The sequence below is a fragment of the Lagopus leucura genome, unplaced genomic scaffold (genome assembly GCF_019238085.1).
Source record: "Lagopus leucura isolate 7727_CA_CO unplaced genomic scaffold, USGS_WTPT01 Super-Scaffold_650, whole genome shotgun sequence".
Taxonomy (NCBI): domain Eukaryota; kingdom Metazoa; phylum Chordata; class Aves; order Galliformes; family Phasianidae; genus Lagopus; species Lagopus leucura.
In genome coordinates, this window is record NW_024962253.1 from 6,790,152 (window position 1) to 6,815,858 (window position 25,707).

Consider the following 25,707-nt stretch of genomic DNA (forward strand, 5'->3'; position numbering starts at 1 on the left):
GAATAAACAGAGTGGTTCTGTCCCCGGCTAACCAAAAGATTTGAGTAACTATATCCAGTACTAACAACTCTTGAAAACAGGCAAGATAAATATCAAATGTCTTCTAGATGGGAGCAGTAGACAATCAAATCACTGACTGAAGCTATCAGCAGCCACAACTCCAAATTTCAGTTGTTCCCAAAAGTGCCAGCGATCTAATATGAATTAAATGCGCCTATAAAAAAAGAATAGCCAAAAAAACTAAACCTCTTCTATAGTTAGAGCAGTCATTCCAACCGGTTTACCTCTGCAGTAAATGAAATAAATATTCTTGTGCAAATAAACACTCAGCCTAGCAGTAGTATATACAGAACAACTTCCTGAATGTCTGCCTTTGGAAACAAAAGAGTGCAAATGGGAACAGGCAATGCAACATGAATGAATTATAAGATGCCTCCCCCATGAGCAGAGAAGCCATCTATTTTGTTATAACTGGTAAGTACCACTACATATTCCACATGACTCCAAGAAAAAATGCTTTCATTGTTTCTTCAAAGGTCATCTATTTGCCTCTAAACCCTCAGTTAAAAGAAGAAATATATCTTTATTCTTTGAGATGGCTCTTCCAGCTCTCCTCACATAGGCACAAGCACACGAGGTCCGTGCTTCAGATGTCCTCATCTGGGTGTTGATGACTGCAGAATGATCTAGGGAAACATGAAGGGGTGGAATTTGCCTTCCCAATGGACATTAGCTACAGCATAGGCCAGAGCCATACTGAGCATCTCATTGCCCACTAGGTCTTTTCACCTGGCAGCCCTTTTCCAAGGTGATTTATTAAACGTGGGACATGATGCAAGACCCAGGAAATCAGGCATCCAGTAGACCTGCAATCACAGGTGAAGCACACAAGCCGAATCCCTCTAGCCCTCCTCCAAGAAACTTAGGTTGCCAAATTGAAGCAAACCAAAGCCACCCATTTTTGGCCTTGTACTTATTTTCTTTTTTAACTTGAAGCAAGATTCAAGTTAAACGTGAGCACCTAAAACAGGGTGGCTGTGTTTTGTGTTTTTTTTATGCCATTTGTTGTTTGCAGGGGCTTAGATTGGAAATATTCCTTTCCTTTCTACTTTCATCAATAAGTTCAGCTGAAGCTAGGTCTCAGAGGTTTGTTAGGATTGAATTTGTTAACTAGCCTCAGGAAGAATTTGACAAGTCAGGGGCACTGGTGGTTTGCAAAGAGCTGACAGGAAGAAGAGATTTTTAGCCAAAGGCTATCAGAGACCTCTGTGAGACCCCTCTGTGGAAGGAAATTCTCTTGGAGCAGAGGTTTTGACAGCAGTCAATAGTGGAAACCGTGACGTGAGCGACCTGAAACCACTGAAGGCCTTTCTGGGACATGAGATGGAAACTCTACTAACAGAAATCATTACCTGTGGATACCTTTGAGATCAGTCGGGGCTTGGTCTGGAGCCACACACTTCTCTAGACACTTAGGCACAGAGCATGCTCAAATCCACCCAGCCAATGCATAAAGAAAAATGTATTTTATAAATGACTACCTCTCGCATCTTGTTGAATCTTAGCCCAAAGTTAGAACCAGGTATTTCAGACTAAGTCTGGCCAGTCATGGAGCAATATCCACTCACTGCACTGCACAGCACTATTATCTCCATGTTTGCTGATAGATGGAGTGAGCGCTCACTGCTGGCACGGCAGGGCTTTATAACTCAAAAACAGTTCTGCAATATTTTAACAGTGTTTCATTGACCTGTGTTTGCTTTGGGCCTGCGGTGCACAGTGTGGCCATGGGTTTGAGTTCAGCCACAGAAATACTTAGGTCTGCAGATCTTGGATAGTGAATCCAGTCTGTAGAGGCACCCGATGGTTATTATCTGCAGGAGTGGCTGGATCTACCTTGCTCATCCAGGGAAAGAGAGTTACGGTTCCTGGTCTTCTATCTGTCTCATCTGCCTGTCTGCTCAGGGTTTGTTGTCCATGGGACATTTTCAGCCAGAAACAGCCATTGCTTTTTCCCCCAGATATTGTACAGACACGTTTCCATGAACCAGCAACACTCTGCTCTCTCTCTGAGACTCATACCCAATTGAACCCTTGTCAGAACATCACCACATACATGAAGGACATGAAGCAATTAGAGAGCATTTAGAGTGGGCTTACAAAGATGGCAAAGGATCTATGGGAGAGATGTGTGAGGTGTGGCTGAGGTCCTGTGGTCTGTTTGGCTCAAAGAAGAGGAGGCAGACAGGAGGTCTCATGGCAGTCTGCAGCTCTTTCAAGGACAACCATGACTGGTCAGAGTGAACACCAGGACGTATGATGAAATTCCAAAAGAGACAAACAGAGAATAAGCAGCTTAGGAGATGTCCCACAGGCTGACATCTACTAGAATTTATTCTCATGCTGAGTTAAAGCTGAACTTCCAGCAACCCCTTATGTACTAGTGGGGTCTGGTGTGGATTGAAGAAGCAGTACAGAGGGACGTCATTACAGAGGATGGTGACAGCTGCCCAGGAAGAGTACCTGAAGTTGTGAAGTTGGAAAACCTATGCTTGTTCTTTCAAATATCAATGGGGAGAAGTGCCTGGTAGGTTGTGTGGAAAGGGAAAGCCAGACAGAACAAGGTGGCTTAGTCTGCTCTCCCTGAGCAGATGTTCTTGCCGCACTGTCAGAGCTGCTCTGTAATAGAGCCCAGGGCACTTCCCTCCCAACTCCATTCAGTACTGCTGCAAGCTTAAAATAAATACTGTAATTCTTTCAGACAGTGTCATAAAGCCCCTCAGCAATGCCAGCACCTCTTCTATCAACAGCCGCAATTACAGACTGGTGTCTCAGTGCAAGCAGGAGTACCAAGTGATCAGACAGGGAGGGTAGGTGAACTAGCAGCCACTAGCAAATACTGAGAAAGGCTTTATGTTCCAAAGGGACATTAAAGCAATACAGGATATCACCATGAGCTGAATAAAAACCAGAACTTTACTGCATGTCCAAGTATGATAAGCTCCTAAATTTTCCAGCTGCTGGGAAGTTGTTCTGTGCTTTGTCAATACCAGATATCCCCAGTCTGCGATGCTGTGCTGTATTCCCCAGCACAGGAGGCTGGTCTTTTTTGGTGAGCTTTGGGTTGTTAGTTTTTTGTTTTTTATTAACAGATCACATTTGCAAGGTAGCAGAAGTGCCACCACCCTTAGAGAGAGGTCGGTTTGCCAAATCCTCTCCCCTCACTTCTCTTTAAACAGAAGTGCACGTTTTAATTTGGAAGTTGCAGAGTTCAAAAAGGGAACAAACTCTTGGTTGCGGATGATTTTTCAGTTCTCAGAGGGTCCTTTACAAACTCTTGCAGCTGTTGCAGCAGCAGGAATTCACATGTCCCAGTGGCAAGATGAGAAGACCAGGGACAGACCTGTGGAAAGCAAAGGTTTGTTTTACTACACTCTGCCTGGGAACAAGAACAGTTTGTGTTTGGGCATATCCAGATGCAGCTCAGAGCATTTAACAGCTTAAGCTGCCATGGATCTGCATTCTCACATCCTTCTCCAGGGACAACCCTTTGCACAAAATGTTGAGGTAGAGCTAAATCCGTGCTCCCAAAATACATAACTTCATTCAGAACAGAAGGAGTGAAGCACACAGACAGGTGAGAGCACTTCCAAAAACACTCAGTTACTTCAACCATCAGAATGCCTAGACATAATGCACAGGCTGACTAGCACATCTCTGCAGCCACAGAACAAATTATGCACAAGGCCAAGACAGATGGAAAGATCCTTTCATTGCACAGATATCGCTATGCACTTTCTCCCCCTCATTTTCCCTCATTTCAGGGCACCCTTGCCTGTGCTATGTTTTGCTTTTCTGCTCTTATCTCATTTAACTCGGCACTGACAGCTCTTTCCTCTGCCATCCACAAACCTCTGCAAAACTACTCAGCCAGAAGTCAGGCAGATACTTCCTGGCTGCGGAGAAAAACAGAAAAGCAAAGATGATGACAAGCTATCAACCAGCTTTCTTACTGTAGCTGAGTGACTTTATTTCACTTGAGTAAATTAAGTCCTGTTCAGGGTATTTTCCATTCCCAGAAATTGAATTAGCCAGCAGCCATAACTTTTTTTTTTTTCTATTATCTACTACAAAATGTGAATCTTCACAGCAAATGAATATCTGTGTGCTTATGTGCATATATGAAAATGCTGCTGTGGAGTTCTGCCTACAAAATCCCTCAAGCATTTACAGCCAGTGCAGCTACACCACTAAACATTACACTGATTATTAACTTTCTACTTCTTCCCACTGTCTGATGATCCAATTCCAGAAGCAACTGGTCCTCTTTGTTTAATTGATTAGACCTGCAACTCGTGCCATGCACAGTGGCTTCCACTTCTATTACGGCCTGCTTAGCAAGAAAATAGTAGCCACTGGGATTTATATATTAAAAGAGTTTCTTCCTGGAACCAAGTCAGTGTTCCACCCTTTGCTAAGGCCCAACAGCTGCCTGTCCTATAATGTACAGGCGTGTGAGATTGGATTATTTCCTTGAAAGCAGGGAGGGACTGAAATCCCCGTTATCAGGGACAAAGGAGAAAGGAAGACAAACTCAAAGTAAGCTGAGATCAGATGCAGGGGTGTTGAGTGAACTGCCTAAAACTGCAAAATTGGATGAAGCAGCAAAAAAACACTTTGTCTTGCATCATAAAAATGAGGAAAATGTGGCCAGCTTTAACATTCTCATGAAGTTCAGGCTGTCTTGAGATAGATTTGGAAAATGAACCCCTTTGGATCTGGGCTATTTCTTGGAGCCAGAAACACAGGGCAGGGATTTGAAGGAGGGAAGATTTAGGTTGGATATCAGGGGGAAGTTGTTTACTATGAGAGTGGTGAAGTGCTAGAACAGCTGCCCAGAGAGGCTGTGGATGCTCCAGACCTGGAGATGTTCAAGGCCAGGTTGGATGGAGCCCTGGAAAGCCTGGTCTGGTTAAATGGTTTAATGCCCATTAAATGTGATGATTGATGGCCTTGTATGTGGCAGAGGGGTTGGAGCTTCATGATCCTTGAGGTCCCTTCCAGCCCAAGTCATTCTACAATTCTATGAAGCTGAAATTAAGAATTGAGTTGCAGTTTCCCGAAACACAAGTCCTGAAACACAATGATACGCTTAGCCTTGGCTTTCAAACTCTCTAGCATTTCAAGAGGTTTCAGTCTGGCTGATGCAGTCTACAAAGGAACAAGTGACATTGGAACCAAGAAGCCTCAAGATTCGGATGCACGGCATGAGGCAGAGAGCTTTGCTCACCACCAGCTCCTAGAACCTTGAGCAAAGAACAAACAGGATCACACCAAGTGCCAGCAGAACTGATTTTCCCTCCTCCAGGACAGATGTACACAACAGGGAAAGAGGAGAGGATATGAAGGTTTCTGAAGGTAAAAACAGCTGTACCAGAGATTATTGTCTTCCAGACAAACGCACAGGTTTCCAGGCCTGTGCCCAGAAGTGCCCACTGCTCTTAAGAAAAGGGATGGTACTGCCAGGAAAATGGAAAACAAATTCAAAAGGGGGGACTCAACCAGATAAATAAACTTAGTTCTTCTTTTACTTGTATTCCACCAGGCTTCCTGAGATACATCACTCAATTTTTTGGGTATCCTTCAAAGATATCTCCTGTACTCAATGCCACAGCCACCTCTGTGCTAGTAAATAGAATTGTGTTGGGGGGCAGCTCTTCATTGCTGCCTAGACAGCGAACCAAAAGCACAATTATTGTCAGGTGGGGCCTTGGGCTGCTGGCACTCTCAAAGCTATTCTTCACTCCTGTTAGCAATATTTTAAATACACACCTTGGAAAATCCACAAATAAGTCACGGATTGCTTGCTAACCCAACACTCAGCACATTGGTCTGCAGGAAGAGTATGAACCTATGAGAGGGCCTCCAGAGCAAGTACATAGAATGTGTGTGCTATGAGACCTACTTAACATTTGGAGCATGCATCATCAGTAGTGTCCAGAGTCCCCAGAACCTGGGGAGCTAAGCCAGGGACAGGGAATTGATATTCACAGGGCTTCTGGAACTTGACAGAGTATCTGCTGATTTTTATAGCTGTATACGCAGCAGTACCAGAGACATACCACAAGAGGGAGATGAACAACAGAGCTGGACGGCTCTCCTTGCCTGTATTCCTGACAGCAACTTGCTAGAGAAAGTACTGTGCAGCCATCATGCTGAGGAATGTCAAATAACAGCTTTGTCCAGAGAATTTTTACAGGCCCAATTGAAGGGTCAGAAGCTGCCTGCATTAGCATGGCTTTTGGTCCATTCTATGTAAACCCAAAACTATTTTGCTCAGCAAACAAATGCAAGATTATGACAGACTCCTTGCATGCTCCCTGCTGAAACAAAAATTTCCACTCTGTTTTTACTCATAAAAACAAGATGATAAAAGTAATGTGGCCACAAATACTGATGGGAACAGGCTTGCTGGTGTTTCTCCAGATACCTGGCCTCCAGGATATCTCAGCCTTTACTGGCTACGATTTCTGCCTTCCCAGCCAGCATCCAAGCTGAGTATCACCTACCTATAGAAAAAAAAGAGACTGGAGCAATCTGAGTTATTAGTTCAGTAAGTATTACAGCAGGAGGCTAGTCTAGGTGAGCTGCAGAGATGACTTATAACGTGTGTTATCCTACAGACTTAAATCACTGGAGCACTGTTTTTGGGGCTGTCTGCTGTAAACATCTCCATAGAAAAGTTAATGAAGTGCTTAAGATAGGTGAGCAGAAAGGTGGGTTGAAAACTGCCTGAATGCTTGAACCCAAAGTGCTGTAATCAGAGGAACAAAATCAGATAGAGGCCAGTCAATAGTGTTGTTACCCAACAAAAATTCAAACATAGAATCAAAACAAAAATAGAATCATAGAATGGCATGGGTTGAAAAGGACCACAAAGATCATCTAGTTTCAACCCCCCTGCTATGTGCAGGGTTGCCAGACACCAGACCAGGTTGCCCAGAGCCACATCCAGCCTGGCCTTGGATACCTCCAGGGATGGGGCATCCACAGCCTCCTTGGGCAACCTGTTCCAGTGCCTCACCACTCTCTGCATGAAAAATTGGTTATTATCTTAATGATCTGGGATGTAGGGTAATTTGCAACGTCAGCAAATCCATGGAAGATACAGAACTCAGGGGAATGGCGAATACACCAAAGAGAGGGTCATACTGCCATGCAGATGAAACTCAGCAGGCTGGAGAAATGGGTCCACAGGGCACCCAGCTGGGAAGTACATGGGACTGAGGGAGATGAGACTGTTTCCCCTGGAGAAGAGAATGTTTGCCAGAATATTTATCGCTGTGTGCAAATATCTGATGAGAGAATAAAAAAGGCAGTCAGACTCTTTTTAATGGTGTCCCATGACTGACCTGCACACCAGTGAGAGATAACCTGCAAATACCATCCACACTTCACAAACAGCCCAGCCTAGCAGAGTCAGGATATGTTCTGAGTTTTAGCAATCTGCAGAGCTGCATATGTGGATTTATGTCACTTCAGAGTACCTGTTGAGTCCAGGAGCTGCTGCAACTCCCTGTGAAGAACTGATCCATGCAGTGCAACTGGAGCCAAGGAGCACAGCCAAAACCATCAGCATAATGGCAATCTGCTAAGTGATTTTCCCTCTTGAAGGCAACAGAGCCTTGAGAAAGGCACGGAAACAGAGCGTGTGAAGCTGGGTTAGGGCCATATGAGTGTTTCCTGGCAGAGCTGACACGTTCAAACACTGTGCCCAGCTAGTTCAGCTCCTGCCTGATCATTCTGGCACTTCTCCAAATAGCTCAAGTACTAAGTCTGATTGGGATCCAGCCACCAAACCCTCTTCTGACAATGTCAACCACTGATCTCTGTCCAGGAGGACTACTCAGAGCCATCTCAAGGAATGGCTTCTTCCAGTCTTCCCTTGAAACCCAGATCCCAAAAGATCAGAGCATGAAGACATACTTCATCAAGTATTTAGGTTGGCAGGTTGGCACCTAACTTGGCATAGGTTTAATTGCACACACATACATTTTCCAACATTCCCACTCTTCTGCACCAGTCCCACCCTTAGGCAATGCCTGGGCACAGACCTGCAGGCAGGTCTTCCTGCAAGTGATTCCTGCACTCAGCCTGCTAGTAATGAGCCCAGTCCTTTTCAGAAGATAATGGTTGGAAACATATAGATTTCCTAATGCAGATGCTGTAGCAGTTAGGCCTTTCCCTTAGCTGGTTGTATCTACAATCCAGCGGCCCTATCACAAGTCAGTGAATCTCATGTCTCCTATGCCTGCAGTTAACCAAGCAGGCTGTGTCAGAGACTTCATTCCTACACAGATATCAGCAGAATGTGATCTTGTTATTTATTACCCAGCTCATTGATTACAAAAACCTTTACTCCAAGACATCCATCCCACACCTGCATCTCACATTTACTTCTTTAAAGCGCCAGAACTGGACACAGCAGACTGAATCTTGCCTCTTGGAGGACATGAAAAACATGAAGTCTAAAAGTCAAGCCCACCACACTTCATATGGGGATCTCCTGTGCGAGTTACCCATTGCATTTCTCTTCTTTTGAGTTGCATCTTACAAGACAGAGAGCAAAGGCAGCCCGAGGAGAAACAAATAGTGAAGGGGAAAAAATGTACTGAAGTGGAGCAGAGCATCTTCCTCAGCAGCACCTCCTTTCTTCATGCTACTTTTTCTGCTGGATACGAAGTCAGTGTCTGGCAGCATCTGACTGGTGCCTGTGAGATCAGAGAAGCACTTGCTCATGCAGCAGCATTAAACCAACAGCCATCATCAGAAACCCTGCTCACTAGGGGAAAAAGAGAATCCAGTCTCCTGTTAAAAACATCTCCATCAAAAGAGATGCATCCTGGGAATTAACACAATGCAAACAACATCATTCACGGAACACACACTCTATTTCCCCTGAGCTGGGAGCAAAGTCATAAAGCTAGATGGGTTCTTATTCAACAACTCATTACTCTGGCAGTCAGATGAAGTTGCAGGGTTGCTTCTCTAAGCCATCACTCTTTTAGAGTCCTAAAGTGAATGTAGCTGTGGTTTAAATTAGCCTGACAGGTTCCTTAAGTTCACAAGATTTTTTGCTGCTGTTTCTCCTATTATTCACTCTTTCAAAACTCTCCTCTCCAGCTTCATCTCTGCCTTTCACAGATATTTCACAGTCTTATAAACTTCTCAAATATGCCACACTTGTGATAGTCCAGATTCCTCCAGCAGGCTAGGGAGGCAATGTTAAAAATGCAGAAGGGGGGGGGAAAGAAAGAAAGAAAGAAAAGAAAAAAAGAGAAAAAAAAAAAATCCTCAACTGGTAAAAAAAAAAAAAAGAAAGAAAAGAAGAATTAGACAGTGGAACCAAGTCTTCCATTCCAGTATGTTAACAGAATAGTGGCTCCAAAAACTGCCCAGAAATAGCTGAATCCAGCAGGCTGCATGTTATTGTGGTAGCTCTAAAACCTTCACAGCAGGAACATCAACACATCTGCAATCGAGTTTCCTCACCACCGTAAAAGCAACATTTTGGGAAGGAGGGGAGGATAGAAATATGCTGAGAGGTCCTGGGTAACAGAGATTAACATTGGAGAGGTCCGGTGTAGGTATACTTAGAGTCTGCTTGGAAGTTTGGAGTCCCTCTTAATTTTGGAGGAGAAAGGACAGAGTTAAAGGAGACTTAGTTCAAAAACAACAAAAAAAAAGCAGCAGGGAAGACGACATTTGGAGAGGCTTTTGGCAAGAGACCAAGGACAGAACAAGAGGAAAGGTGGGGAATTCAAGAGGGAACCTTCTTGACATTTGTTTGGAGCTCACGAAGTGGGAGGAGAGACCAACTAATTAGTAATATCAGAACAGGAGACATGCTAGCCTATATAAACTGGTGGGGCATTTCTTTTCTTCACTCTTATCCCTGCTTTCCTTAGTAGCCAGCAAAGAGACAGCTGTCCCCGAGGTCATCCAAAAGGTAAGAGCACGTTGTTCCTTCCTTTTAATGCACAGCCAAAAAGATGCACCCTGTTAATGGTTTAGTGACCAACTTACCCAGGTCTTCCTTCCCAAAACATGAAACAAAGAGCTTTTAAAAGTCCTCAGTGAGAGCAGCAGAGGCTCAAGAGAGACATGGAGATTAGGGAATGTCACGGGAATTTCAATTATTGACAATTTTCTAGCAGGCTGAGGATTTATTAGGACTTCTTAGCACAGTTGGTTGAACATTGAGGAAAAAAAAAAAAAAAAAAAAAAAAAAAGCTGGGACTCTTTAACACCTCCTTTCACTGCCTTTCTCTTCTACAAAATGAAAAATGCCCAGATAGTAATAGTACATGGTTAATGTGATAGCATCTCTGGATTTCTCTGTCCCAGAGACAGATCTCTGAAAATTGAATTGGGAATGGGCTTAATGAGTATTTGAATCTGAGGGATGAGCTTCCTTTTGAACAAATGCTTTGCAATCTATGGTCTGTGGGAAAACCTGAGCTAATTTTTTTTTCAGTCAGGGTCAAGTGCATTATAATCTCTCTGTTATGGGGTGTATGCTCATGCATGCGTGTGTTCGCATATATGTAACACAGCACTTAGCAGCTTTACTAAAACCCTGTTAACATTATAGAGTTCATGTAAGAATCTGGATTGCTGAGGATCTGGCCCTTTCCTCCTATTGTGCTTGGATGCAGGAATTCCTCTAAAAACTTGCTGCACACACTGAGCTGGCTGCCTGCACACTTCACAGCAACAATGTGGAGAATGCAAGATACAATGGCTGTAATTGTGTGGCAGCAATTCCTTGGGCAAACAAATACCAGCAGTACTTTCTATCCCTTTGATTTTGTAGCAAAATTCTATCAGGGAAAGGGAAAAATTGAGAAAGAAGAGGAAGTCCTAGGTAACTTTGCTGCATTTTCAGAGGTAAAACACAACACCGAGCAACACAGACACCAAGATGGGAATAACTATCACCTATGAGTACTGAACAATTAGCCATATAAAAGCCCTTTTCTTTTCCCAGCTGCAAGCACAGCACTGCTATTACTGTGTATGTACATAATGACTGTATGCCAGGGCTTGCCTTAATTTTAGCAAGTGAATGAATACCTTCTTGCAGGCCAGATGTTGTAGGAGAGCAAGCAGCATGGAGTCTGCTCTGCTGCAGCTTTAATGAGGCATTGCTGAGATGCCATAGGTACGGCATGGCGTGGTCAAAATGTACATAAGTGGAAGAGAAATTGATTTAGGGAGACATGAGGTTGTGTAACATCAGGGTTTTGCTGCGGGACATTTATTAACTCTGAAAAGATGACAAAGAAACCCGATATGTTGGCTTCCTGCCTCTGTGATGATTTCACTTTCATGCAAGAGAAACATCTTACTTTTCTGCTCTTAGGAGCTTCTTTAACAGCTGATACAGAAGTATTTGGATACTTCTAGCTGCAGAACTCTCACTCTTGCTTGCATGTATATCCTCAGTGTGGACATCAGTGAGATCTGTACCTGGCAGCACAAAGACCTCCAGGCCAGGGGAGGCAGAAAAAATCTGTAATCATTGCAGGAAAGCAGCAGTGCCCCAAAGCCAGCTTTGGCACAGTACACTATGGGGAAAAAAAAGCTTTTGATTGTTACTCTGTGCTGACAGCAGACCACAAATCAGTACTTGCTGTTGCACACCAACACTGCGTTTTACATACCACAGACAAATGGATTTAAGGAATTAAAAAAAGCAATTACAAAAAAAATAAAAAAAAATTAAAAAAATCAAGTACTCTGTACCTATAGAATAGCACTTTCAGAATTATTTCCATTTTCCTTCTTTGTGCACTAGGAAAAAGAGTGCTTTGACTGAAAGTGACACATTAACTTCACTTGAATGGCTGTTCAGAAGGCCTGCAGTAGAGCAGCCTTCTCGCAATCCCCATCAGCAGGGACACTTTTCACCTTAAATTAAAATTCAGACATCTCTGTCCTGAAATTCTCTGAACATCTCTATTACTCTGGGATGAGGTGCCATTTGTCCTCTATCCTTTCTTAAAGAGCTGCCATTACCTATTCTGTATGGCAGGGTAATGTGCTCACAGACCTTTAGGATGAGCATGCAGAGCAGCCACCACGTCTCATAATTTCACAAGCTGTTTGAAGAGACCCACAGGTTCTCTTCTACCTCTGCTGCTGCCATTTTCCAAGTGTCTCACTGGTACTTCATATTTTTTCAAGATGACTGAGTAGCTATGTCCTCCATACTGTGGGTTTCTGGACAGAAAAGAGTTTCCAAGGGACAGAAATACCTATCACCACAGTCAGTGGCAGCTGAACCACTGCACAGGAGGAAACCACCATGCAGCTTCTGGGGTGTGGTTCAGGGTGTTAGCAACAGAACTGGGTATGGACCTCCACTGTGTCACAAAAACCCAAAGTGTGTGTCTGGTTTAACCACCAGGCTGCTCTGCAAGTGCTGGGGTGTTTCACAATTACACCCTTCCACTGTAGCATGTGTTGTGTAACAGAAAAGTTGGACTGATGTCCATGTGATGTCCCTCCAGCAGCCCACCTTGGGAGACACATCACTTGACAGGCAGGGAAAAAATGACATGAATTTAACCAGGTGATGCCCATGATCACCTCCAAAGCACTCTCATTGAAAATATTCTGGAAGAACAGATATGCAAGGCTTTGACACAGCCTTCATCAGAGATGAAATTCAGACCAGAATAATGGAAGTGGCTCACCTGGCCTTTTTGCCATGCCAGTTCACTGAGCTGACTTCATTTCAGTCCATTAAAATCCAGAGCAAATGAATTTATACAATTGCTCAGGTTAGAAAAGACCTTAAAGATCATCAAGTCTAACCACAATCCAAGTATACTATCCTAACTCTAACAACCCTCTGCTAAATCATGTCCCTGAGCACCATACCTAAACAGTTTTTAAACACATCCAGGGATGGTGACTGAACCACCTCCCTGGGGAGCCTATTCCACTGCTTAACAACCCTTTCTGTAAAGAAGTTTTTCCTGATATCCAACCTAAACTTACCCTGGTGCAACGTGGGTACTGGGTAATTCTCCAAGATTAGGCTTGCACTGTGCAGTGCTGCCTTCCAAAGTTTGTGCAAGCTGCACAGCACACATCACAACCAAGCTTATAGTTTGAGTTGGAAGGGGTCCATAAGGGCCATCTAATCTAAATTCCTGCTGCAGAGCACCCACAGTTCCATCAGGTGCTCAGCCTGACCTTGAACGTCTCCAGCATCCACCACACCTCTGGACAATCTGTGCCACTGCCTCTCCACCCTTACTGTAAATCTTCTTATATCCAATCTAAAATAAAAGGGCTTGGAGTATGCAGTTATTACATACTGCAGGGTAAAAATGAGAAAGAAATGAAGCTCCATTCAGACACTCACTACAGAATTCCACTGTTCAAGTGGACCAGAAAGTGAGTCCAGCACTTTTCACTCCACATGGGAGAGCATCTCCATATCTCTGCACCTTCTCAATAAAAGTATCTACTCAGGATGCAGGGAAACATGGACACAGAGCATCTCTTTGAAAGTACAATAGCAACAGCGTGTGGTTTTACGAGTTAGTGTCAGAGAGAGCCTAAGTTACCTAGGGAGAAAGACTCTTTAAATTGAAAATGTAAATGCACTTTCACCAAATGAAGAGCATTTATCTTGGCTGGAAATTTTGATTTAAGTGAAAGTGCATCCAATTCACTTATTCCATTATTTCAGAATAAAATATGGTAAAAGCGAAGGTTAATGAATCAAAGTAATGAATTATAACTGAGCCAGGAAAAAGCCCTCCAGCACTGAGACATTGTCCTTAACAATGCTCTCATCTTTTTCATTTTTCCCTCCTCAAGCTAAGCTCCTTGCCCTTGTGTCCTACCCAAAGGCAGATTCCACATTCTTCTACATAGTGGTCCTGCCTTCAGCTAGTTTCATGTTGGTCTTATCCTTGAATTAGTTGGGAATTTCTCAAAGACATAAAGTGCTCATTGTTATGTATAATATCTGCAGTAACAGGGAACTGGCCAGGATGCACATCTTCCACCCATCTGCAAGCATAATGCCCAGGAAGGAGGCTGCTTTAATTGTTTTTCACCCCTATTTCTGAAATACAGATTCTTTTCTCCAGCTGCCAAGAAGGCTTTTACTAAAGATGCGAGTTGAGCAAGTTGAGCACCAACTGCGATACTTAAGTGCATCTATCACCTTACTTAAACTACTAACTCACAGCCAAAGTTCTTTACTTCTTGCACTCACCGGGGAGAACCAAGGTATCTCTGTTTCTATATTTATTCAACATTCTATCTCATCTCATCACCCAGAGAGTGGTGAGGCAGTGAAACAGGTTGCCCAAGGAGGCTGTGGATGCCCCATCCCTGCCTGGAGGTATTCAAGGCCAGGCTGGATGTGGCTCTGGGCAGCCTGGTCTGCTGGTTGGTGACGCTGCACATAGCAGGGGGGTTGGAACTGGATGAGCATTGTGGTCCTTTTCAACCCAGGTCATTCTGTGGTCCTATGATTCTATGGTCCTATGGTCCTATGGTTCTATGGTTTTATTTTCTTTGTCTAAACAACGACCAACAATTAGTTCTTTTCCTCCTCAAAAAACTGAGCACACTCCAGGGCAAGGTTTGGATGCTTTTAACTTGCTGAGTTCATGTTGAGAACTGGCCCTTAAAACAAGTAACAAATCAGCTATGAGGCATTTTTTATAAGCAGTTTTTATAGTTAGGTGCAATCCTTTGAGCCATGTGACTGAATGAAGTTGTCTAGAGCTGTGTGAGGTGTATGGAATAATTGAAGCAGTTTCTTAAGTGTGATAGAAACTCTTAACAAGTTGGGTTTTGAGGTGAACTTCAACTTGTGTGAAGCCAGTGTCTGTTAATGCCACCTTGCTCTGCTTAAAGTCACCTTTTAAATTAGAACTGCTTGATTTCTGAAAAAAAAAAAAAAAAAAAAAAAAAAGTAATACAGTTGATCAAGGCGTTAAGATCAGATGAAATAACACTGACATAATGGCAGTGGTTCCTTTGAGTGTTTAAATCCATGGCTGTATGAATGTCTGGAAAGTCCCAAGTGAGCATGAAGAGAGAAACCATGCGCAAGGAAACCTGGGAATCAGGTGTTCAGATGAAGGATTTTCCTCTTTCAGCTCCAGAAAAAATAAAACATTTCTTTACCAGGACGATGGTGAGGTGCTGGAACAGCTGTCCAGAGAGGTTGTGGATGCCCTGTCCCAGGAGGTGTTCAAGGCCAGGTTGGATGAGGCTCTGGGCAGCCTGGTCTGGTATTAAATAGGGAGGCTGTTGGCCCTGAATGCAGCAGGGAGGTTGGAGCTTGGTGATCCTTGAGGTTCCTTCCAGCCCAAGCCATTCTATGATTCTATTTGAGAAATAACATAGAAAAAAGAACAAGCAGACACCAGTAAGAGTCATTGCAATGAACTGCATGTTATTTGTTTTTTCCTTGGATTCTACCAAAGGCTCAGATCCTTACCATGGAAAACAGCGTTGATGTCAAGATAGAAACCAGGGGGGAAAGAAAGCCAAGGAAGCAAAGTCAGTTAAGTAAAGGTGGAAAGAGAGTCTGCAGAGCTGTTGGGTACATCACAGGAGACATGAAGGAATTTGGTGCCTGGCTGAAAGGTAAAGCTATTATTTCACCATAACTAATTGGGGGAGTCCAAAGAAGAATTATATTAAAAGAGTAATAACTAACTTCTCAGTAACAGGATTCAAGCTGGAGCAGAACAGAAATGATATCTGCCCTGAATTATTTCTGTGCTATGGGAAAAATGCAGCTTTGTGCAGAGAGCCACATCTGCTGCTTAAATCTTGAGGATGGCTCAGGTGACATTTACCTCCTGACATGCCACGGACAAAATGAATGTAGTCCCAAAGAACACAGCCTAGGATGGTTATTCTGTGCCCTGCCATTCTTCAGAATATTCCCTCCCCTACCAGCTGATCCATTTCTATCAAACCTAACGCCACTGTGAAGCCAAATTACACATAGGTAAGTATCTTTGGTCCCCATAATAAATCAGCAATTGGCTACATGTACAATTTGCCATCTGAGGCACAGGCCTCATAAATTAGCCAGTGTACATGAAACTGGTCCAGGATACTCTTCAGCACGGGACTCTGGCAACCATTCTGCTCGTCTCAGCTTTCCAGATGCAAGACTTCAATACAGACCATAATCATTCTCAGTCAGGTTTTAGAGTCTTTTTGATTCATTGCTTTGGTCATGCTGCCAAAGTCACTCTGCCAAAACTGTTTACGAGTTTAAAAATAAATAACCTATCCTAAATCAGTCTCATCCGTGTGCTTTTAGTTATTCGTATTACTTAATTTGATCTCTTCCAGATAAGCCCATCATGATCCAGTTTGTTGACTGGGTGCTGCGTGGGATCTCCCAGGTGATGTTTGTCAATAATCCCCTCAGTGGTCTGATCGTAGTCGCTGGTTTCCTGGTGCAGAACCCATGGTGGACACTCACAGGCTGCTTAGGAACAGTTGTCTCAACCTTAACAGCACTTATTCTGGGTCAAGACAGGTAAGACTATCACATATGTGTCAAACTGTATTAGACTTTCGCATACGTGTGAAATAAAAATCATGGATGAAAGGAGCACCTATCCTTAGTTGAAACTGTAAGGGCTAGACTGATCTTCTCAACAACACCAGCTACAACTGGTCTGTGAGGACACTGAATAAGAACAATGGAAAGAGTAGGGGGTGCTTAAAGGATTCAAGTGTGTGCTCAGGTGTGTGAAGCTGAAGGTCAGTACACAAGCCTTGGCAGGTCAGCATCAGAGAGCCTTGGTTATATGGGATAGGAAGGGATGATGCAGGTGAAGCACCTGCAGGGAAAAGATTTCAAGACAGTTGTTTGTTGTGTTTTTTTTTCTCTTCAGATCGGCCATAGCAGCAGGCTTGTATGGCTATAATGGGGTCTTGGTGGGATTGCTCATAGCAGTCTTCTCTGCTAAGGGAGATTACCATTGGTGGCTTCTACTGCCGGTGGCACTGGTGTCAGTGACATGGTAAGTGAGACATCTCTGCTTCTTACTCCAGCCCCAGGGTTTCCTAACTGAAGGAATGGTTGAGCCATGGGGGGATGGACACGATGATCTCTGGAGGTCCCTTCCAACCCCTACAATTCTGTGATTCTGTGATTCATTGTGTCTTTATGTGCTATGCACTCTACAGTGGAAAAGAAACATGACTGGCATGTACGTGCTTCTAAATCTTGGATTACAATTTATACTTTTAAACAGGTGTAGTACTCCCATAATCATAAATAAACCAAATGAGCAAAAGGAAAATTGATGGCAGGTCCTATGTAATTCAGTGCCCTAAACGTTAGCCATGTGATGCATCAGTTCATTCTTGTCTCAGGTGAAATTAGATGATCGCTGTGGTCCCTTTCAACCCAGGCCATTCTATGATTCCATGATTCTGTGATTCCCTGCCATCATCAACCACAAGCATTTCATCTATTTAAGTTGCTGTGTAAAAGTGCCGTGAAAATTTACCTCACCAGGCACAAAGGCTGCTCAGTGGTCACGAGATAAGATGTTTGATGCTTATGGAAACAAAGAGCTAATAATACTTTACTGATATATATGGCATCACAGTCTGCCAGGTGTTTGGATAATGAAAATATTGAAAGCTGGTCTTTGGTCCCCAGATATCTAGTTGGAGATTTCTAGATTCCATATATTATCCATCTGCCAGAAGTTCATGTAGTGTTATACTCACCTTAATAAGTACGCCTTTGATATCTGCCTTCTGATGGACCCAATCCCTAAGGTTGAACAAAGGCACACAGCCTTCTTTCCAGGTCAGTTAGACCTGGCATTAGTACCCTCTACACAATCCATATCAGGTATTTCAGAAAATAAAAATTAAATAAAAAACTAAGCACAGCTATTGATCTGGGGAATAACTCCACACCAATGGAGGACCAGAGGACCCTAGTCCCCTCAGGTTCACCAAATTCACTACGTACCATATTGCATAGCACAGCAGGAATCTATACATTGCTAAGTGACCTGTGGAAGGCAGGGAATTTGCTGATCTCCTAGTGAGACCATTTTGTTCTTCTTTCAGCCCTGTTTTCACCAGCGCTTTAGGTTCAGTCTTCTCTAAGTGGGATCTGCCTGTTTTCACCTTGCCTTTCAACTTGGCCTTGACCCTCTATCTGGCTGCATCAGGACCCCATAACCTCTTCTTCCCTACAACCGTCATTCAGCCTGCAACAACACCACCAAACATCACCTGGACAGACGCTGACATGTCAATGGTAGAATGCCCTAAACAGCTTTCTCCATTAAAAGCATTATGGAACCGTCTTATCCCCCTTTACATCACCATAATAAGGCCTGGCAATACATTTACACTGCACTTACAAAATAGGTCTTATCCAATACATAAGGCTTTACTCCAGGAACTGAGATTTCTGATATCTTGAAAACAAGAAGAGGATTTTTGGGGATATAGTATCATTTCTTTGCAGTTGAATCTAAATATTTATAGTATAGTCTTCAAAGGCTGTCTGCAACATATTTATCCATTACTGTGCAGGTACTGATGACCACCTCATAGCAAAGGTTATGCTAAGGGTCAGTTAACTCATAAGTCATTTTTATCTTTCCACTCACGGTACTTGTAAAAATGCATCAGAAAGCAGTCTTTCTGAGAAGGCATGATAAAGCAGATATTACTAAGACAGAAATGTTACAAACTTTTTTTAGTTAATAATCAAGTGGGACCTTTCCAAAGAAGCATTTTATTCTGCTGCATAGCACAGTAAACAGCAGACAGAAGAGTTAGCACTTTCCCCTAAGGCTCAGTGGTCTATTTTAAGGGGTTCCCAGGGAGTGATTAAGGAAGTTAATTGGCACTAAATAGCAAACCACACAGGTTGCATTTCCAAAAGAACCTTTACCGTGACACATAATTTTATGGGTACTATAAATGAACCATTCCACGCTGATGGAGCAGAGCAGTTTGAAGGAAATTTTCTCTAAACCATCTCTATACCTCCAGCCAATCTGAGTTCTTCTCTCCTGTCCAAAGCAGGGGAACATCCACTCCTTTGGGAATGGTCCATCATTTTCTTCCCATCCAAGCCACCATTTTCATAAAACCTCCTGAAACAAACAAAATTTCTACCGCTCAGCCAAACTAGGTTGAAAGCGACCACCTAAACTAGGTTTGGCTTGATTTTGTTGGTTTTTTGGTGGTTGGTTTGTTTTTTGTTTTTTTTTTGGAAAACAAAGCAACAAAGAGGATTAAGAAAAAAAAAATGTCTTTTTTTTTCTCTTTCATTCACTCAGCTGCTGCAATCCATTCCAATTGGGGTGGGCCAGGTTTATGGCTGTGATAATCCCTGGACTGGGGGAATTTTCCTGCTTGCTCTATTTATCTCATCTCCACTCATCTGCCTGCATGCAGCAATCGGATCAGCAGTGGGGATGTTGGCAGGTAAGGACTTTATTTGATCCACAGGTATATGCAGAGAATAAAAGAGGAAGCAGAGTGGCTGGAACATTTATAGTTGCAAATGTGTTTTCCACTGGAGAAATATTGCTTGAAAAAAAAATGAGCTCTTCTGTTTTAAGAATTCTTTTGATTGACTTCCACATTCTCTTACCCCATTTTACGACGGTGGAAATCTTCGGAAGCAAGTAATGCACTTTTGGCTGAAATGGCTTTCTATCCTGAAATACTTCATTTCTGGATATATCCTGATGTTTTTAGGAGCAGCTTAATAAAAGTCATTGCCACAAGTCTGACTGTGCAGGCCTTAGGGACTCGTTCAGAGTTTAAATGTACGCTCGCTGACTAATATATCTGCTGCTGCAACTGTAAGGCCAAATTCAGCTCAGCAGTACCAGGGAAAATCCACAGCGACTATATTAGTCTGAAGTGTCTTTAGTCTTGGACTGTCACAACATGGCAACAAACCAGAATTCAGCATAGACATGCAGGCTTGAGCTCCCAAAAACAGAGTTTGGGCTATTTCTCAGCTGTTTGGCTAAGAAATGATATATTTTTGACATTTTTTTTTTGCAGCACTGAGCTTAGCAACACCTTTTAGCATGATCTACTCTGGTTTATGGAGCTACAACAGCTCCCTCTCATGCATTGCCATTGGGGGCATGTTCTACGCATTCACCTGGCAGACACATTTGCTGGCAATTGCCTGTGGTATGTACCCTATGGATTTTCATTACTAACATGACTTCCTTTTGAAACAAGACAAGATGCACTGATACTAGAGGTGGACTGAAGCCAGATAGCCACTTTTGAACAGACATGGGCTAGACAGACAGACGGTGGAGGTGGATGTTAGAGCTGTTGCTCTAATGCACCCTGACAAGATAAAAACAGTGTGTTGACTTGCAGCTAAGAGCTGTGTTCAAAACAAAAGAAGCAATCAGTAGATTAACTAACATCTTTGAAATCAGATGCTTCATTTTCAGACTAATTATGTACACTAAGAAAACTGGAGCTCAAGATCAGTCTGCATCTGGAATTAGGCAGCATAATTTTCCCAGTCTACTGAAATGGATACCAGAGGCATGAGCTAAGCAACACAGAATGATTGAAGAATTATTTATAAGGCAATTCAGTATGAAATTTCAATATCACAGTGAGCTGGGAGTTAAACTATTGCTCATTCAGTGTGCATATAAAAAAGATTTAGCTTTGTATCTCATTGACCCACCTTCTAGCCCTAGAGGCAGAAGAAATGGAAGGGTTATTTTCCCATTTAACTCCATCCATCAACCTATTTCCATGTCAGTGCATGTTTCAGAAGATTCTATTTCCATATTCACACTTTTTATCACTCCACATCTTCTTTGTTTTGCCCTTTCCACAGGAGGTTGGAGGGCATGCTGCAAAGGAAAGATTTTTAAGAGAGGGCTTCCCAGCCATTTTCATAAGCACTGGTTGAGCTACCCAAGGCAGCATGAGAGATGTTTCTTCCTGCTGGTCTCCTCCATGCTATGAGCAACCAAACTCACCTGAAATTATCTTTTTTTTTTTCACAGCACTCTTCAGTGCCTATCTGGGAGCGACAATGGCGAATATGTTGTCTGTGGTAAGTAGTTTATTAGCTAAGGTTTCGTTTCCAAAAACAGGTTTAAACACATACTATATTTTCCTGGCTTCTGAGGTGAAACATGAAGATCCAAAAAGCAATTCAGCCGAAGGCAGAACAGATCTGAATGAGGAATCATGGGCTATCCAGGAGATGGTGTTCCCACTTAAATTTACCATTTTTCTTCCTAGAAGCTTGTATGATCTTCCACAGGCCATACTTTCTGCCTGAAGTAGTTGAGAAAAGGTTTGTCCACGTGTGTAAAAAAACCTTAAATTCAGTTTAGTTCCTTTGACCAAGTACAAAAAGTCAGTCAGGAGAACAGCACAAAGTTAAGGTAAATGAACGTTTCTGTGTGCACTCCCATCTTCACAGAATCACAGAATGGCCAGGGTTGGAAGGGACCTCAAGGATCATGAAGTTCCAATCCCCCTGCCACAGGCAGGGCCACCAACCTCCACCAATTTAATACCAACCTCCTCCATTTAATAGCAGACCAGGCTGCCCAGGGCCCCATCCAACCTGGCCTTGAACACCTCCAGGGATGGACGGGGCATCCACAGCCTCTCTGGGCAGCTGTTCCAGCACCTCACCACTCTCATAGCAAAGAACTTCCCCCTGACATCCAACCAAAATCTTCCCTCCCTCAGCTTCAAACCATTTCCCCTTGTCCTGCAGTTATCTACCCTTTCAAAGAGTTGATTCCCCTCCTGTTTTCAGGCTCCCTTTAGGCACTGAAAGGCTGCCATGAGGTCACCCCGCAGCCTTCTTTTCTCCATGCTGAACAAGCCCAGCTCCCTTAGCCTGTCTTTATAGGGGAGGTGCTCCAGTCCCCTGATCATCTTTGTGGCTCTCCTCTGGACCCTCTCCATCAGCTCCCTGTCTTTCTTGTACTGGGGGCTCCAGACCTGGACACAGCACTGCAGATGGGGCCTCACAGGTTGCAGAGCAGAGGGGGACAATCACCTCCCTGTCCCTGCTGGCCACCCCTCTGCTGATGGAGCCCAGGATGCCATTTGCTTTCCGAGCTGCAAGAGCACACTGCTGGCTCATGTTCAGCTTTTCATCCATCAGGACCCCCAGGTCCTTCTCTGCAGGGCTGCTCTCAAGGACCGCTCCTTCCAGTCTGTATGGATGCCTGGGATTCCTCCGGCCCAAGTGCAAAACCTTGCACTGTGCTGTGTTGAACCTCATCAGATTTACCTGGGCCCACCTTTCCAGCCTGTTGAGGTCCCTCTGAATGGCATCCCTTCCTTCCACCATGTCAGCCGCACCACTCAGCTTGGTGTTGTCAGCAAACTTGCTGAGGTTGCACTCAATTCTGTCATCGATGTCACTGCTAAAGATGTCAAAGAGCACCAGTCCCAAGACACAGCCCTGGGGGACGCCGCTTGTTACTGGCCTCCACCTTGACACAGGGCCATTGATGACCACCCTCTGTCTGTGGCCTTTCAACCAGTTTCTTATCTGTCGAGTGATCCACCCATCAAATCCACACTTCCCCAATTTGGAGATAAGGGTGTGGTGGGGGACCATGTCAAAGGCCTTGCTCAAGTCCAGGTAAATGACATCAGTCACCTTTCCCTTGTCTATGCTGTCACTCTACCGTAGAAGGCCACCAGATTGGAAGGGCATGATCTTCCCCTGATGAAGCCAAAGTCTTAGGTCCTATCTTAGGTCCATCCATAGCCTCTGCAGGTGCACAGAGAAATCATCCTTCTCACCAAAGCTAATAGATGCTAAAGGCCAGTGAACATCAAAATCTCATACAGAAAGTTTACATCGCCACAGAGACCTTCCGTACAAAGCCAAGCCAAGATTTCCTTGAAAAAACTTATTCCAACTTATTCCTGTGACAGAGAGGCCAAATGAAAGACAAACAGACAGTAAAATATGTGTTTTGTGCTTTTCTGTACAGTTCGGGGTGCCACCAGGAACCTGGTCTTTCTGTTTATCCGCGCTGACCTTTCTGTTAATGACCACAAACCACTCAGCCATCTACAAGCTTCCGCTCTCCAAAGTCACCTATCCAGAAGCCAATCGAGCATATTATCTGAAGATGAAGAAACATCACATGTCTTGCTGTGACGTATAAAGACAGAATAAGAGACATCCTTCACAGATTGTAAGGCAGGAGCACAAGGTTCCCTCCTAAAAAGAATAAATAAATAAATAAATAAATAAATAAATATTTATGTGCTCTAAAGTAAAAAAAGACCAAAAACCCCAAAAGCCCCATCATCTTTGAACAGGGAGACTTTTTCCATCACAATTTTTTGTTCTGTCCTGATTAGATAGAAAATTGCTGTGGTGGAAGGATTTTCATAAGACCAACCTGTCACAGTTTAGAAGCACATATGCCTGGAAAGACACTTGAGTTTTAAAAAGTGGGGAAATGACTCAGAGGTGGCAAAGAAAATTCTATTTGTGAAATCTGAGTCACTGTAATCAGATGTAAAGTAACGAAGAGCAGAGCATATCTCAGCTCTTTATTAGAAGTATTATTTAAAGGCTTAAAGACCAGCTTACTACAGCAATAGGATTCACCTTAGAGAGCTTCATAGTGGCAGAGAACTGGAACAAAGTGTATCATTTGCTAAGTAGGAAATAGGAAATGAAGAAATCTTCCTGGAGAATCTTCAAGCCCAGTGGAGAAAGCTGTGAATTAATAACCATCACACATGTGATGAACACAGATGAATTGCAAGCAGCTTTGCTAATACCTGCAAGTCTTGTGGTGAAAGTCAAAATAAGGAGAAACAAGGAATTGCCTATAAGCCCCATATTTGAGGTGTTCTAGTTTGTACTAGATTACAACAGTTCGTGAAAAAAAAATTGTTTCAATCCTACCCTGTTGCACAGAAAATTCAAGGCCAAGAATGTAGATGCCAGTAAAAAGAACGTTTTTCTATAACAATAAGTGCAATGATTTTATGTTTATATCAGCATTTTACTTAATACTCAAACTTGGTTATGGGTTAGCAAAGGAGGGGACAGCAGCAAAGCCACTGCTACCTCTTCTCTATGAAAAATGAATGGCTCTGTTCAGCCCAACCAACAAGCAGAACTAACTTGACCTGATTTTCTCAGCCTCTGAATTGATGTAATCAACTTCAAGTAATGATGTCATGCAAAGCAGTTAGGGGAATATGAGCATTCAGTTTTACCTCAAGGCCTTTATAAAAGGCAATGGGAGTTACCCAACGTAATAATTTCTACCAGCACACCAGATCATTCATAATGGGATTGATTAATCAGACCTCCAAGAGATGCACAGATAGTAGTGAACATAGATCTGTGGCAATAATTGGTAGCAGAGATACCAGTTAGAGAATACGGGCCAGATACTGACATTTTCACCACAGATATTTTCCTCCATGCTTAGTTCATTCAGTTGGCATTAGCCTACGCACTTCAATCATAGAATCATAGAATGCTTTGGGTTGGAAGGGACCTTAAAGTTCACCTGGATCCAACTCCCCTGACAAAGGCAGAGTTGTCAACCACTGATCATAATGTCACTCCTGTTCCTGTTGAGGCAGAGATAAAAGAAAAGTAGCTTACAATTCATACTGCTGATTTTTGAGCTTGGGAAAAAAAAAAAATATATACACCTTTTTATGAGCATCAAAAAGACCCAAGAGAGAAGCACTTGGGATGAATTGTTGGCAGCATTTTCTGATGAACCTTTGCATTTTCATGTATTTGACAGTTTTTCTGTGTGATTGACATCCCAGAGATCGCTTGTAAAATGTGTTATTTACTGTATTTTAATTGGTAAATAACCGTATTATACCACATGGAGTTGTTTGGTTTTTTTTTTTAAGCAAACATTTATTTGAGTTTGGTATAAGTTTCTCTCTATTTATTGTCTCTAAGCTCTTCCATAGGGCTTCCATCTCCTTCCCTGGAGGTATTCAAAACCCACCTGCATAGTTCCTCGTGCAATCTAGTCCAGGAAACCTGCATTAGTGAAGGGAGTTGGACTCAGTGATCTCCAGAGATCCCTCCCAGACCCTGTGATTCTGTGTTTCCAAAGTGACGCTCTCTCTTAAATTACCTAAATAGCTAAGAAAAGTAGAGAAGTAAAATTATGCAATCAAGGCAGGAGTGTAGATATTTAGGAAACTTCTAACTTCTGTTCATTGCACTTATGGCATTTGGCTGCAATAGTAACGTTCAGTATGCACAAGAGCCAAGCCTGCTCCTGTCTAAGGCATGCCAAAGGCATGGTTTTGTGCCTGCAGACCTACAGACAGGGCTGAAGCCCTCCTTGAGCCCAGAAAGTCAGAACTCAATCCTAGAGAAGCCACTGACTCTCCAGACTGGTGTCAGAGTAGGTTCTGCTCTGCCCAGAGGATGCACCACTCCATCTGTCAAAAACTCAGGTAAAGGCTAGCTTTCTTTATCTGGACTGACATCTCCCCAGCTGGTACCGTGAATACAGAAGGTCAAAGGCAAGGGCTGGCTTTCACTCTTCTGTCAAAATCTGCACTCTGGTAAGAAGACACACTTTATGACCAGTGTAAATCAGCAGATTTTCC

General features: G+C 43.2%; 1 protein-coding gene across 2 annotated transcripts; it reads left to right on the forward strand.

Moving 5' to 3' along the window:
* The first annotated feature begins 9,951 nt into the window (after positions 1-9,951).
* Positions 9,952-24,895, forward strand: LOC122175035 (urea transporter 2-like). 2 transcript variants are annotated; one of them, XM_042862423.1, is made up of 9 exons: positions 9,952-10,009; positions 15,528-15,690; positions 16,414-16,603; positions 16,965-17,093; positions 18,163-18,355; positions 19,392-19,539; positions 20,131-20,265; positions 21,114-21,163; positions 23,082-24,895. In XM_042862423.1, the coding sequence occupies exons 2-9, from the start codon at positions 15,543-15,545 to the stop codon at positions 23,256-23,258; spliced, it is 1,170 nt and encodes a 389-aa protein (XP_042718357.1). In that variant the 5' UTR covers positions 9,952-10,009; positions 15,528-15,542; the 3' UTR covers positions 23,259-24,895. The 2 variants fall into 2 exon arrangements, with proteins under 2 accessions (XP_042718357.1, XP_042718358.1); XM_042862424.1 differs by lacking the exon at positions 15,528-15,690 and having other exon boundaries at positions 9,981-10,009.
* The last annotated feature ends 812 nt before the right edge of the window (positions 24,896-25,707 follow it).

Bases quoted from the DNA above. Each gene is read 5' to 3' on its own strand.
- LOC122175035 (XM_042862423.1), top strand. From the start codon at position 15,543: ATGGAAAACAGCGTTGATGTCAAGATAGAAACCAGGGGGGAAAGAAAG. The intron at 20,266-21,113 runs GTATGTACCCTA...TTTTTTTCACAG, and splicing joins TTTGCTGGCAATTGCCTGTG to CACTCTTCAGTGCCTATCTG. The intron at 21,164-23,081 runs GTAAGTAGTTTA...TTTTCTGTACAG, and splicing joins TGGCGAATATGTTGTCTGTG to TTCGGGGTGCCACCAGGAAC.